This window comes from Cervus canadensis, chromosome 23 (assembly GCF_019320065.1).
Source record: "Cervus canadensis isolate Bull #8, Minnesota chromosome 23, ASM1932006v1, whole genome shotgun sequence".
Taxonomy (NCBI): domain Eukaryota; kingdom Metazoa; phylum Chordata; class Mammalia; order Artiodactyla; family Cervidae; genus Cervus; species Cervus canadensis.
The window spans coordinates 20,964,979-20,980,299 of record NC_057408.1 but is presented as its reverse complement, the minus strand read 5'-3'; the positions used below and the strand labels follow the sequence as shown (position 1 = coordinate 20,980,299).

The window sequence follows — 15,321 nt, the reverse complement described above, 5'->3', positions numbered from 1 at the left end:
CTAATGCGACAGGGGCTGTTCTGACTCCATGATATTAACTGGTACTTACTGGCTGTCTTCTGTGGCTTTGGAGGATTTGTAACAGACATCTGCACTGAGTAGAAATGAGCATTATCTATTCTTTGACTTATCTAAACTGGCCGGCATAAGCTGTCTCTCTTAGTCATAACTTCTATCCACCTTAAAAAACAAACACCAGAAGTCAACAATGTCAAGTGTTTGATTTTTTTTTTTACTGTTACAAAACAAAGTAGCCTCACAAGCACTCTTGGGCCTTCTTCTCAAAAGCACCAGAAAGTTCCACAGACATAAGCAGAAACTATACAGGAGGCCCTGCCCTCAGGCTCACAACGCCATGTGAGCTGAGGCTCTGATGCCCGTTTACCAAGAAGCCTACACTACCTTTACCACCAGGGCCCCCTTTATATTTCCCTCCTACGGATTTCCCATTTTCTGAGTTCTATTTACTAAACTACATATGTTGAATAATAATAACCTTTCTGTTTCATACTCAAAGACATATTTGCAACTGTAGCTTTTTAATAGTATAAGATTCAGAGTATTATCCAACTTCCTCGAAAAAAGGCAAAGGCACTTTGGATTTTAGTACTAAATATGACAGTCCTACCAAGGGTAAAGATGTAGGGTCTTTTGTGTCTTTCAAAATTAAAGACACTGAGTTGTAGGCACCCGCACCCACACTCTGTTCCTGGACCCCCAGGCTTGGAACCATTTGTCTCTGCAAAGTGGGTAGCTGTATTGAAGGAAAACCACAGGAAGTAAGTCCCTAAAACAAAACCTGCTATAGAGAGCACTGCCTAAGACTCCAAAAGCAGAAGTGAGTCAGGGGCCAACAGCTCCGTGAGGCAGAAAGCTGTGAAGGAACATCTAAGGTGCAGAAACAGAGCACCAGATCCCCAAGCCCACCAGAAAATATTCTGTAGAAACATTTCCATTTTGATCATATAAAGGAAGGGGAGCAACTTGACACTAAGTATTATGCTTCTTAATATTTTTCGAGATGTCTGTTTCACAAATGAAACATGTAATGACTTGAACTGAAAGCAATATTACTGCCATCTATTAAGTCATACTTTCTTCTCCTATTCCACAGTACTGGTGAGACCTGGATAAATGCTATTGCCTCAGTTGCAGAAAGGGAAAAGCAAATCATTTCTGTTCCCGGCCCCAAAGTTCTAGAATCATTAACCTCACTAACAACACAGTCAGAAATGACAAGACTCAACTTCACAAATATGATTTCATAGACTAGAAATCAGAATTGAAAAAACACAAACCACCTTTTTCAAAATACGTAGGCAACGAGGCTCAGAATGTGGTAGCCAGTGTCAGATAGTAACCAAACACTTGCTGCTATTCAGATTGCCAGCAAATGCGAACCAGTCTTCCCTCTCAGGTGTCTCCTCTTCTCTGGAAAACAAAACAGCTTTATAAGACTATTATTCCAGGAGATGGAGCTCAATGCACAACTCAGAAGCGTCACTGGTATTCTCGACCAGAGGATATAATTTTCATAACACTCTCTTGTTTCAATTCAACATCACGTGCCAAACTTACCCCTTCACCTACAATCTCATATTCACACTCGGCTACATACAAGGTTGCAGAAGCCGCGCCCATGCGTGACCTGCGCAGGTACAGAGGTTTCCATTTACTGTGCGGACCACACGCTTGCCGGCGTGCTGTTTGTTTAACCAGCATTATTTTGTTTAATTCTTATCTCAACCCTTTGAAGTTGGTACCATTGTCATCCTGCTATTTTACGTTAAATAAGGCACATGAGGGGCAGAGAGCACAGGCATAGACTAGGACTCCCTTCCACACATCGCAATACACACTTTGTCAACTTGAATGCACACGTGCATATAAAGCTATGATATATAAGGAAATCTAGGCCATAAAGACTGAAAGTCCACTTTAGAGGTAGGAAGGCAAAAAACAAAAAACAAACTTCTTTCATATTTGGGTAAATTAGGGAAAGCAAAATATTCTCTGATGGAGCTAAGTGGTAAAGAATCCGCCTGCCAGTGCAGGAGACGCAAGAAATGCAGTTTTAATCCCTGGATCAGGAAGATCCCCTGGAGGAGGAAATGGCAACCCACTCCAGTATTCTTGCCTGGACAATTCCACGGACAGAGGAGCCTGGCAGGCTACAGTCCATGGGGTTACAAAAGAGTTGGACTGAGAGACTTAGCAACTGAACACACACACACACACAGAATATTCTCTAGTTAGCATGCGAAAGTTTAATGAATTTCTGGAGTTTAAATGATGAAAGAAAGGAAGCAGTGCAAGCAGGGAGAAACAGATCTTCCGGGCTCTTTGTTTCAGAAGAAGGGATGGAATTAAACAGCACTGGAATAATAGAGTGATGGAATAGGAGTCTAGGAAGACGTGAAATACCGGCAGAGCCCCCTGCAGGTCTCTGAATGAGATGTGTGTTTAAGATGCAGGAAGTCACGGGGAATCTTAGGATGGCTGGGCTAGGGGGCCAAAAGCCAGAGACTATGACACGGCATTAATCAGAGATGGTCCCAGAAAGGGAAACCAGTGATAACGGCAAACAGAACAGCTGGCCCCTCCGAAGTGAAATCAGATGTTCTGGGAAGGTCGGCACTGCGGATGACCAGCTAGAGACCTGGCTGGTGAGCCTCTCTGCTCGCTGCACGCCTTCACCTCTGAGAGGCCCCACTGCACAGCCACTGTCCTGGTTCTTAGCCGAACCCAGACCAGCTCTGGGAGCCCATCTGTTACACTGACATTAGGTCCTACTCACCAGAGCCCAAGCCTGACGCCTCACACAGCCGCTCTGGGTCCACGCCCCATCACTGGACTAGACTCTGGCTGGTAGAGCGCAGCTTTCTGTGCTTAAATCCCTGCCCACTGCATTGTTTACTGTGTTACTCCTGCTTCCTCAAACGGAAGCTTTGGAGAATAGAAAGGGTATCTCTTTCCTCTCAAGTTCCACAGTCTCCATGATAAGAACTTGGCAGATTCTGGACCACTGATCAAAAGGAACGGTGTTAGTACCAGAGGGTAGCGGTGTTCCAAACTCAAGTGTTTTTTTTAAATTTTTTTTTTAATTGGCAGATAACTGCTTTTTGATGTTGTGTTGGTTTCTGCCATACAGTAACGTGAATCAGTCATAGGTACACCTATGTCCCCTCCCTCTTGAACCTCCCTCCCACCTCCCACCTCATCCTCTAGGTTATCACAGAGCACAGGATTTGAGCTCCCTGTGTCAAAGAGCAAACTCCCACTGGCTATCTGTTTTACATGTGGCGATGTGCATGTTTCAAAGCGGCTCTCCCAACCTGTCCCACTCTCTCCCATTCCCGAATGTCCACAAGTCTGCTGTCTGTCTGTGTCTCCGTTCCTTCCCTGAAAATAGGTTCATCAATACCATTTTTCAAGATTCCATATATACATATATATATGCATTAATATACAATGTTTGTTTTTCTCTCTGACTTACTTTGCTCTATATAACAGGCCCTAGGTTCCTCTACCTCACTACCTCACTAGAACTGACTCAAATGCGTTACAGGTAGATAATATGCTCTGAAGGAGCACTTTGTTAGTCACTCAGTCGTGCCCAACTCTTTGTGACCCCATAGACTGCAGCCCACTAGGCTCCTCTGTCCATGAGATTTTCCAGGCAAGGATACTGGAGTGGGTTGCCACTTCCTTCTCCAGGGGATCTTCCCAACCCAGGGATCGAACCAGGGTCTCCTGCAGTGCAGGCAGATTCTTTGCCGACTGAGCTACAAGGGAAGCCCAAAGAAAAGTTTGGTATACAGGAACCATTATAAATTTATTTCTATTTATCTTACTACAAACAGTAGTTTTGAGTTACCTAGCTACAAGTATTAGTTATCAAATATTAGTGATAAATGCAATTCATCACATTTTTTCTTGAGAGACGTTCTCCCCAAGCTCCTTTTAAACAGAGTCTTGAAAACTGAGTGAGAAATAAACAGAATTTGCTGGCAGCTAATTGACCCACTGATCAGTTGGTTTGCATTTCTTCCGGTTTTGTTTAGAAACTTTGTGCAATTCTTTTTCTACCTCATAAGAATGAAATATAAAAGTAAATGGTTTATAGTACAGTTTAATAATCTCTTATCTTCTGAGAAATGTATCCATTAAAAAAGTCATGCAAGATATACCTTAGGGCAGTGATTCTCGACTAGGAGTGACTTTGTTCTCCCCAAGGGGACATTTGACAAGAGTTGGAGACATGTTTGGTTGTCTTGGGGTGGGGGTGAGGGGGTGGGGATGATACTGACGGCTGGTGAGTGAGGCAGCAAGGAACACGACAGACCCTACAAAAGAGAAAAAGTGGCAAGTGCTTCATTAAATAAAACATCCTGGGGGCTCAGACGGTAAAGCATCTGCCTGCACTGCGGGAGACCTGGGTTCGATCCCTGTGTCGGGAAGATTCCCTGGAGAAGGAAATGGAAACCCACTCCAGTACTCTTGCCTGGACGGAGGCGCCTGGCCAGCTACAGTCCATGGGGTCGCAAAGAGTCGGAGATGACTGAGCGGCTTCACTTTCACTTTTTCATACTATTCTTTTTTATAGACACCAATAAAGTAAGTACACACTGGATTTTAAAATCCCACAATTATACACACCGTGGGAATGGGGAAGGAACAGTTGTAAGTAGACATCTGGTATCAATTAGGCCTGATGTTATGATGCAAGACTGAAGTCTATAGCAAATAAGCTCTGTCGCTCAGCAGAAGGGATAGGACAGATTTGACCCTATGCTATAAACCACTCTTAACCACATCAAGACACTATTTTATCTTCTGGTACATCACCTGGTGACAATTTAACAGTAAAATATGTTGCTAATAAACAACTTCAAACTTTAAAAAAATTAAACATTCTCTGCAAAACAAATGTCTTCTGATACAAACTGTGATCCAGCTCAGACCAGGCCTCTATCTTCATTTTTCTCACAAGCTATGTAAAGAATTCCCATCACTAAACATTCCTGTTTATTGTCTGGGGGAATGAAGGAGAGTGTTACATGTTGACAGAAAACAACAAAATTCTGTAACGCAACTATCCTTCAATTAAAAAATATATTTAGGGAGGGGATGTATGTATACATACAGCTGATTCACTTGGTTGTATAGCGGAGACTAACACAACATTGTAAAGCAATTATACTCCAATAAAAAATTGTTTAAAAAAAAATTTATGACTAAACCCCCCCCTCCCACACACACACAGTGACAAAACAGCCAGAGGCAGCAAACAAAAACCCCTTAGAATTTATTGCAAAAAACTATAATCAATGCAAAGAATCAAGGCAAAGGATTGCTTTCCTCTAAGTTACCCAGCTATTTTACAATTCTCAAAGCGCAAGCCTAAGGGTGAAGTCGCACTGGTTCTGTTCACTTATCTGTCCCTCCCTCCTTCCTCAGCCACTCGCCCCCCGACCCCCAACCCCCACCCCAGCCGCTCGCTGGAGTCCAGTACTGCGCCTTTCTGAAGTCAGCACTGGATAGCTTAAATGTCAGTGGGCGCCTTCTAGGTGAACAGCGGGTGACCGGGCGTGGATGGTGGAGTGGCGCCGGCTCCAATTAGGAATACACTCCAGGAATAAGTGGCATGACCCTGGTCCTAGATGAAGACCTGGCCTATGCAAACTCAAGATAAACAGGACCTTCAAAAATCCTCCCGTGGTTGCGCCCTCAACTTCACGTGAGACTTTGCTCCCCACCAAGTGCGAAGCGGGGATCTCCCACCTGCCCGCGCACGGTCCTGGGAAGCGGCTCCCGCCGTACGAGGGCGCGCCGCGGGATGCGAAACTGGCTCACCTGGCCGCAGAACCTATGCACCTCCGGTCGCCCCCAGGTGTTCACACCCGGAGGTGCAGCCTCCGGGGACAAACACGCGGGCGCGCAGACTCAGGGGTACAAACTCGGAGTCCGCTCCCAGTTGTGCACTCAGGGAGCGCGCACACAGAGGGAGGCAGAGACACAGACGTGTGCATGAGGGGAGAGCTCCCAGGTGTGCAGAGCCCGGTGCTCCCGCGGGGGTGACCACACTCCGGTGTGCACGCGGAGTCGTGCGCAGATCAATCCCGCCCCCCCGCCCCCAGCCGAGGCAAGTCTCGGCAGGGAGCCCCCCCAAGCCCCGGTCGGCATCCTGCCTCCATCAACTCACCTCCTCCAAAAATTTGGTCAAATCGTACACTTTGTAGTGTATGATCAGCCAGGTGCTCTTGCTGTGGTTGTGCTTCTGGATTTCTTCCAGGGTGTAGTACTTAACGGCTTTGCTGGACTCCCCGGCCATTTCTTAACGCAGAGAGCCTAAGGCCCTAAAGGCAGCAGGAGAGCGGGACGGAGAAGAGCGGCAGTCTCTGCGAACTCGCCCTGGGACATGCCCCGCTGCCGGGCTCGGCTCCCAGGCAGGGCTGCCAGCACGGAGGAGGGGAGGGGCCGAAGCATGGCCTCCGATGATTGGTCAGAATTCCTGTCGCTCAAGGGCCCCGCCCCCGACCGACACTCTCCACCAACCAGGCGGGCCCCGCCCAGTGAGCGGGTGTTGATTGGCTGCAGAAGGTGCCCTTCACAATCACAGCTTAGGAGAGCGCGGGGGGCGGGGTTTCCCCGTCTCTGCGCAGAAGGCGGTGGCGCCGGGGTCAGCGTCCGGGATCGCGTGGATGTGGCGGGGTGACCCGCGCGGAGTCCACCTTGTGCAGGGCAGCGACCCCACATCAAAATCGCCGCGGTTTCCCAATCCGGTCAGACCTGGGCGTTCGTTAATTTGTAACACAGTCCTTCCGCAGCGAGTGTAGGCGTGGACTGCGAGGCTGAGAGATGCAGAGCAACCTGGTGGACGTGGACACACGCAGTTCCCCCCTTCGCCTCGGCCGGACGAGTGTGCTGCCCGGAGCAGGGCTCTGTGACTGCTTGACCCATCCCCTCCCGCCCCAGAACTGCCCCATTCTCTCAGGAGAAAAAAAGAAAAAGAACAACCCGGGAACTGTTCCGTAAAAGCAAAAGCGGCCTCAAGTGTAGGTTCTGAGGACGCCGGTCGCTCTGAAGTGATTCTCTCTTGACCCCTGAGTAGGCGAGTACTTCTATTAGTGTCTTCTGTCTTTTCTCACTGCTATATTGTTTAAGGTAAATTCTAAATGATTGATAGCTCTTGGAATAGAGCCTGGAGCAGTACCTCCCCAGCTGAGCATCCATAGGAAGATTTATAAATGTTCCATTTTAAAAAGGCGGGGGAGAGAATTCCCTCACGTTAAAAAAAAAAAAAAAAAGTAGTCTGATTTTTGTTAAGGCCTTTTTCAGCAACCGTATTTACTTCCAAAAAGAAGGACAGGGTGCATTACACGTGTAGGTCATCCCCCAGGAAACCTGAACCGGCACAGCTCTTTCCACTGGCTGCTGCTGCTCCTGGTTTCCTGCCCCCTTGCTTGCTTCCTCCGTAGGAGTGCAAGGCCAAGAAGACAAGTTCCCAAACATTCCAAATACTCTTTATCCATTTCACATGATGCAATGGGGCAGGTTTTCAAATACTGCACCAGCCTTGCATCTCTGGAATAAGCCCTACCTGCTTATGATATGTAATTCTTTTCTTTTTTTCAATGTGCTTTTCAAAAAAATTACAAAGGAGGCAAAAAGATACAATGGAGAAAAGACAATCTGTTTATAACAAGTGGTGCTGGGAAAACTGGTCAACCACCTGTAAAAGAATGAAACTAGAATACTTCCTAACACCATACACAAAAATAAACTCAAAATAAAGATCTAAATGTAAGACGAGAAACTATGAAATTGTTAGAGGAAAACATAGGCAGAACACTCTCTGACATAGATCACAGCAAGATCCTCTATGAACTACCTCCCAGAGTAATGGAAATAAAAACAAAAATAAATAAATGGGACCTAATTAAACTTTAAAGCTTTTGCACAACAAAGGAAACTACAAGCAAGGTGAAAAGGCAGCCTTCAGAATGGGAGAAAATAGCAAACAAAGCAGCTGACAAAGAATTAATCTCCAAAATATACAAGCAATTCATGCAGCTCAATACTGGAAAAATAAACGACCCAATCAAAAACTGGGCCAAAGAACTAAACAGACATTTCTCCAAAGAAGACATACAGGTGGCTAACAAACACATGAAAAGATGCTCAACATCACTCATTATCAGAGAAATGCAGATCAAAACCACAATGAGGTACCATCTCAAGTCTGTCAGAATGACTGCCATCAAAGAGTCTACAAACAATAAATGCTGGAGAAAAGGGAACACTCTTACATTGTTGGTGGGAATGCAAACTAGTACAGCCACTATGGAGAACAGTGTGGAGATTCCTTTAAAAAAAAAAAAAAAGAAAAGAAATAGAACTGCCATATGACCCAGCAATACCACTGCTGGGCGTACACACTGAGGAAACCAGAAGTGAAAGAGACACGTGCACCCCAATGTTCACTGGAGCACTTTACAATAGCTAGGACACAGACACAACCTAGATGTCCATTGGCAGACAAATGGATAAGGAAGTTGTGGTACATATACATAATGGAATATTACTCACCTATAAAAATGCATTTGAGTCAGTTCTAATGAGGTGAATGAAACTGGAGCCTTACTATACAGAGTAAAGTAAGTCAGAAAAAGAAACAGCAATACAGTATATTAATGCATATATATGGAATTTAGAAAGTAACAATGACCCTATATGCAAGATAGCAAAAGAGACACAGATGTAAAGAACAGACTTTTGGACTATGTGGGAGAAGGCAAAGGTGGGATGATAAGAGAGAATGGTATTAAAACATGTATATTACCATATGTAAAATAGATGACCAGTACAAATTTGATGCATGGTGCAGGGCACCCAAATCCAGTGCTCTGGGACAACCCAGATGGATGGGGTGGGGAGGGGTGTGGAGGGGGTTTCAGGATAGTGGGACACATGTACACCCATGGTTGATTCATGTCGATGTATGTCAAAAACCACCATATATTGTAAAGTAATTAGCCTCTAATTAAAATAAATAATTTAAAATAATAAATTTAAAAAAGTATAGTTAATTTACAAGGTTGTTGGTTTACTGATTTGTTTCTAAGAGCTTGATTCTGGCCTCTGATTTTCTCCAGTGTTTTTCTTTTATCTTTTTTTGGTTGCTGATTTCTGCTCCTTATTGAGTCTTTCCTTCTGCTTGCTTTGGGTCCCTTTTTTTTCCCTAGTTTCTTGAGGTGAGAGTTTAGATTATTGAATTGGGATTTTTCCTCTTTTCAAATACATGTATTTAGTGTTATAACTGTCCTAAATGCTTTAAAAACAGTAAATCAGGTTATGTATACCATTTGCCTAACAGTTCCCAGGTCTGCTGAATCTCCCCACAACTCTGGCAGAGCAGTGTGTCAGTGACAACTGCCTCTATAATCCAATGTCAAGACTGTTTCAGATTTCAGTGCCAGTTCTGAGTAACTCCAGAAGTGGTTAAAACAAAACTTTGATGCCAGTGACCTGGATCCTATTCCTGGTTTAGTAACTTATCAGATGCATGACTATGACCTAATCAGTTAACTCTCTAAGCCATTGTTTATAAAATGTTTAGCCAGGGTCTGGCACAAAGAAAGAAATCAACAGATTTTAGCAAATGCTATTATCAAACAAGACTTCCTTACTTTAAAACACAGGTATAAGGAAACATCCTACATGGCAAGTGCTCCAAGGTGAAGTGTGTCATTTCAGTTGTGTCCAACTCTGGGTGACCCCATGGACCGCACCCCCCCTGGCTCCTCTGTTCATGGGATTCTGCAGGCAAGAATATTGGAGTGGGATGCCATTTCCATCTCCACCAAGGTGAAGTAAATTTAGGCAAACTTAGAAACAACTCTAAGAAATTAAAAGGAATACAGATATTTACAAACTTCCTGACGTTCCCTCCAGCAAAGAAATTTTAATAAACATTTAGAAAACCAACTCTACTCCTGAAGTTCCTCAGGTGAAATATACTGTAGAAAGCACTCACTCTTCTACTAAAAAGCAAAAATAAGGAAACATCATTACAGTTTTTATTCCTTTTCTAATTCCTCCTGCCACTCATGCACAAGACACACTTCAGCAGCTCTTTACTTCCCATTGACAAATCATTATATTTGCTATAACCATAGAAAGCAGATTCCCTTGACAAATGGGCACTCTACAAAGATGGACTCCAATTCAAATTATCTACATGGATAATTTGCATTAAACCCGTGTCTTTTAAATATGTTAGCATAGGTTAACTGTTCCCTTCTAAAAATATCTATTTCTCTAGTATATACACCCTATGTAGTTGATTTCCAAACAATTCCCCATCTATTAGCAATAATTTCCAAAGCTTACTAAATTTTTTAAAGTTTCATTCACTCTAAAATAGACTTGAAGTTGTTTTTACCCATGTATATTTATAACACACCAGAATGTCAGCTGATAATCTCTAATCAATTGAATATCAGAGGCAGAAATGAGGAGCAGAGAGCAACAGATATCATCTGATCACAAAGAATACAAATGTCATAAGTTCACTGCTGAGGTAGGGCAACTTTCCTCAGTAACTTCAGACAAGGCAAGCTAATTATATGTAGGAAATCTTATTGTAAATACATTCTTAGGCATATTTTCTTGTATGTATTCCTACATATTTCCTTGTATTTAATATGTCCATCTTTAAGTAGGAGCAGGTAAATAAAAAGATTAAATGTTTGATTGTACATGATTGCAATATTAAATTTACTTTTAAAAATCTTTTTGTCTCCAGCACAAGTAAATAGAACAGAGTAAAATTGTATAGATAAGGAAAATTCCAGATACACTATTTAACTTTGTAGAGGTCAGGGTTCTAGACAGTTCTATGAAATACAGCTGATGGTGTTATCATCATCAGGCCCGCCAAGTCAGAAGACTGGGAATCATACAGGTCAGTCTCCTCTTTATCCCTACTACCACTGCCCCAGATTTGCCTTTCATGATTAGCTGCCTATCTGTTTACAATAACTCCCTTCCAATTTCTTCCAGCCTCTAGTCTTGAACTTCTGAGACCCATCTTCCATCAGTAATGAACCCCAAATTAAAATCTGATCACATCATTACTTGTCTGTGTTAGTATCAGTTGCTCAGTTGTTTCCGACTTTTTGAAACCCCAAGGACTGTTGCTTGCCAGGCTTCTCTGCTCATGGGATTTTTCAGGCAAGAATACTGGAGTGGGTTGCCATTCCCATCTCCAGGGGGATCTTTCCAACCTAGGGGTGAAACCCAGGTCTCCTGCATTGCAGGCAGATTCTTTACCATCTGAGACTACTTGTCTAATACCTTCCAATGTCTCCCAACAACTAAAGTTCAAATTCCTTACCGAGAATTTGAAGATCATCCAAGATCATTCAATATCTGCTTCCTCTCTCTAGCTTCATCCTTTGTCATTTCCCCCTCAAGCCTCATAGCCTAGCAACAGTGAGCTATTTTTAGATCTCCCACATGTAGCATTCTTTCCTCACTTTCATATCCTTGCTCAAGCCCTGTCCTCTGACACTTACCATAAGTTTACCTCTTACCCCTTATTCTCCTTACCCCCTTTATCCTGGCCAAAGACTCAGGGCCTTTTTTGATTCAGCTTAGGAGTAAATTGTGGTTGAGGCATGTGCTGACCACACCCTTCCCCTACAAGTAATGCTCTCTCTGCTCCTTTATTCTCCAGTCATGACTATCACACACTCACTACATCACCGGTCTATGTGTCTGTCTTTCTCACTGGACCAAAAGTTCCTCAGGGACAGGAATGGTTAGTCACATCTGTATCTTCAGAGCCTAGCACAGTGCCTGGCACTCAGCACATGCTCAACAAATAGTTTTGAATGAATAAGGGTATAAATGTGATACAGAAGAGGGCAAGTAAGTATTGGAGAAACCATAATTATACAATAATCATACTGAGAAATATGGATTAATTTATCTGTCACTAGCAAGAACATCAGCCAAGTTTTTAATGTTTCCATGGACATCTACTGAAACTGGGGGTAATCATCAGTTAGTTCTATTACACCTGTAACCTGCTATCACTGATCAAGTTTGCTTTGTTTTTACAAAATCTTGTGTGTCTCTAAGTGTCACATGGCCTAAATAATAAGAGATGTTTGCCCAAGTTGTTTATTAGGAACTTGGAGTCAGCTGTGTCCAGTTCAATCTCCAGCCAGTTAAGATGGTTAAGATGGTAAAAATGTCCACTTGGTGACCTTTAACATCAGAAGGCCAAAACCTCCACCCTAAAAACATACTAATGCCACTATTTTCTGAGCATGTGTCCCATGAAGAAGTCTGGGGCTTAGCTGCACAATGATGATTACCTCACCTTTCTTGCCTCCAATTTCCCCATGCTCCTGCCACCTCAGATTTATCCCATAACTATCCCAAGTGCCTTGCCTTTGGGGAAGTGGATATGAGATTTGTTCTCCCATCTCCTCACTTGGTGGCCTTGAGAATAAACCCTTTCTCTGCCAAACCTCACTTGGCTTGCTGCATGTCAGACAAACCTAGTTTGGTAACACTATTAAAAGTAAAACAGTTTTATTTCTTTCTAGGTCTAGGAAATTAGGGAAAAAATGCTAAAAGCAAACAGCAGAATGTAAATAATTTAAAATGCATGAGTGGATTTAACACTAGTCCAAGGTGCTCAGTGCAGCCACCTAAGTGTACAAGTAACATGGATGATGGAGAGGGCAGTAGAGTTCTCAAAAGCTGGGGGCCCAATATCAGAAACTCAGTTTCCTACCAGAATAAAATTGCCATCTAGGACCTCTAGGGCTTCCCAGGTGGCGCTGGTGGTGAAGAACCCGCCTGCCAATGCAGGAGACACGAGTTTGATCCCCGGTTGGGAAGATCCCCTGGAGGAGGGCATGGCAACCCACGTCAGTATTCTTACCTGGAGAATTCCTCGGATAGAGGAGCCTGGAGGGCCCAGTTCATAGGGTTGCAAAGAGTGAGACATGACTAAAGCCACTTAGCACGCATGCACACACAGGACCTCTGAGGCTGATGCTAGAAGGAAGTAAACGTTTGTTTCCAGGTACACAACTGCATCCCTCCATATCCTTCTGTCCCCGATTGTCTCTCTGATTGCTGATACTCCCCAGCACCTCCTGTGAATACTACGTTGTCTCCTTGACTCACGGGCATCCGTGTGGACAGAACCCTTTCTTTGCTTTTTACAGCAGGGCCAGAATATTCAAATGAACTTTACTAAAGGATAGCATAAAAGAATTTTTCACTATGAGAACCTGACATAGTTCATTCACCTTTAATAAACGAAGCAGTGATGCCAATTCAAAAAGTCTGTCTGATTGTCAAACCTCAAGTGATTGTGAGGTTCACACCCAGTGAGGACCCTTTTTAGGGACCCACCCTACCAAGTCCACCTCTCCCTCTGTGTGTTTGAGGGCAGCGGATTATATTCTGCCCATAAATACAATCTTAGACATCCAAATTCTTCAAATTCCAGACATGCTGAACCCAGCCCTAAAACCATCAAGGTTTTGTCATCCTAGTTCCAGTTTCCTGTCTAAACAGCTGACTCTTCCCCAGGTAATTTTTTTAGAAGTGACCTTCATCTTCATGTGGTACTTGGCTACTCACAAAATATGGTCTTATCTTTGCATGTCCTGACAATTTAAACATGATCTAAACCAATACAATGATCTTAATCTTCATAAAAGAGATATATACAGTCAAACTATCAGGCAGAATTCTTAGGATTCCATCCCATCTTGAATGCCTGTGAGTGAGATAAAGGAAAACTTAAGTAACTCATATCTGGAAAACTGAATAGGCTTGCCAACAAGCTTGTCATCAAAATGTATCCTGTGAGCAAAGTTTTTCTCTGAATGAAAATTCTTGCCATGCTAAATCACTTCAGTTGTGTCTGACTCTTTGCAACCCCATGGACTGTAGCCCATCAGGTTCCTCTGTTCATGGGATTCTTCAGCTAAGAATATTGGAGTGGGTTACCATGCTTTCCTCCAGGGGATATTCCCAACCCAGGGATCGAACCTGTGTCTCATGTCTCCTGCACTGTCAGGGGGATCCTTTACCACTAGCGCCACCTGGGAGCCCAGGTGGCCACTATTATGTATGAAACATTACATCATTATGTATAAAACATTATATCATTACTTATGGATGTAAGTGGATGTGCATATATATTTTGAAGCCATCTCAAAAATGACAGAATGATCTCAGTTCATTTCCAAGGCAAACCATTCAATATCACAGTAATCAAAGTCTATGCTCCAACCACTAATGCTGAAGAAGATGAAGTCGAACAGTTCTATGAAGACCTACAAGACCTTCTGGAACTAACATCAAAAAAAGATGTCCTTTTTTTCATAAGGGACTGGAATGCAAAAGTCAAGATATTCCTGGAGTAACAGGCAAGTTTGGCCTTGGAGTACAAAATGAAGCAGGGCAAAGGCTAACAGAGTTCTGCCAAGTACTATAAATAAATACCAATGAACACTTCACTTGACTTGGGGACTGTGGGCTCTTCCCATATCCCATTCTTCTGCCTCCCCAAAATCATTGTTATCCTGAATTCTGTTCATCATGTCTTTGCTTAGTAAAAAAACAAACAGTTTTTCCCATATGGATATATCAACAAACAATTTATTCAGCTTTCTTGGAGAATGATTGAGCTTTATAAAAATGGGATTATACTGTATGTAGTCTTCTGGAACTTTCCTCCCCATTCAGAATTATGTTTGTTTGTTTTTTTTTTTTCAAAATCATGTTTTTAAAAATTCATCCATATTGAATAGAAGGTGAACATAGCAAGTGAACAAGAATGGTCTTAGCAGCGTTCTTCATAATAATTCTAAACTAGAAGCAATCTAATTGTCCTTCAACCTCAGAAAGGATAAATATATACACACAATGGAATCCTATCCAGCAATGAAAATGAATAAAATACTGCTACCCTCAACAATATGGATGAATCTTATGAACATATTTACAAAAGAAGTTAGACACAGGAGAGTTTGTATTATATGATTCCATTAATATAAGGCTTCAAAACAAGCAAAATTAATGTATAGTATTAGCAGCTGGGACACTAGTTACCTTGAACAAAGTGGGTAAGTGACTAGGAGAGGGCACCAGGAGCACTTCCTAGATACAGATAATGTTCTACTGTTAGATCTGGGTGGTAGGTATATAAGGATGGTCATTTTTGAAAAACCATCCAAGTGTATACTTATGATACGTTCACATTTTAATTTTGAAAGGTTT

General features: G+C 43.0%; 1 protein-coding gene across 2 annotated transcripts in view; it reads right to left on the bottom strand.

Annotated features, from left to right (window-relative positions):
- The window catches only part of LOC122425613 (cytochrome b5), a 34,049-nt gene extending 27,594 nt beyond the window's left edge, over positions 1–6,455 (bottom strand). The window contains exon 1 of one of the 2 annotated variants that reach the window (XR_006264929.1): positions 6,206–6,455. Coding sequence is in view for 1 of the 2 variants with exons in the window: in XM_043444113.1 (XP_043300048.1) it covers positions 6,206–6,334 (129 nt within the window). In the remaining variant the exon portion in view is untranslated. The remainder of the gene's footprint in view (positions 1–6,205) is intronic. The other variant, XM_043444113.1, reaches the window with a different exon arrangement.
- Positions 6,456–15,321: the final 8,866 nt, after the last annotated feature.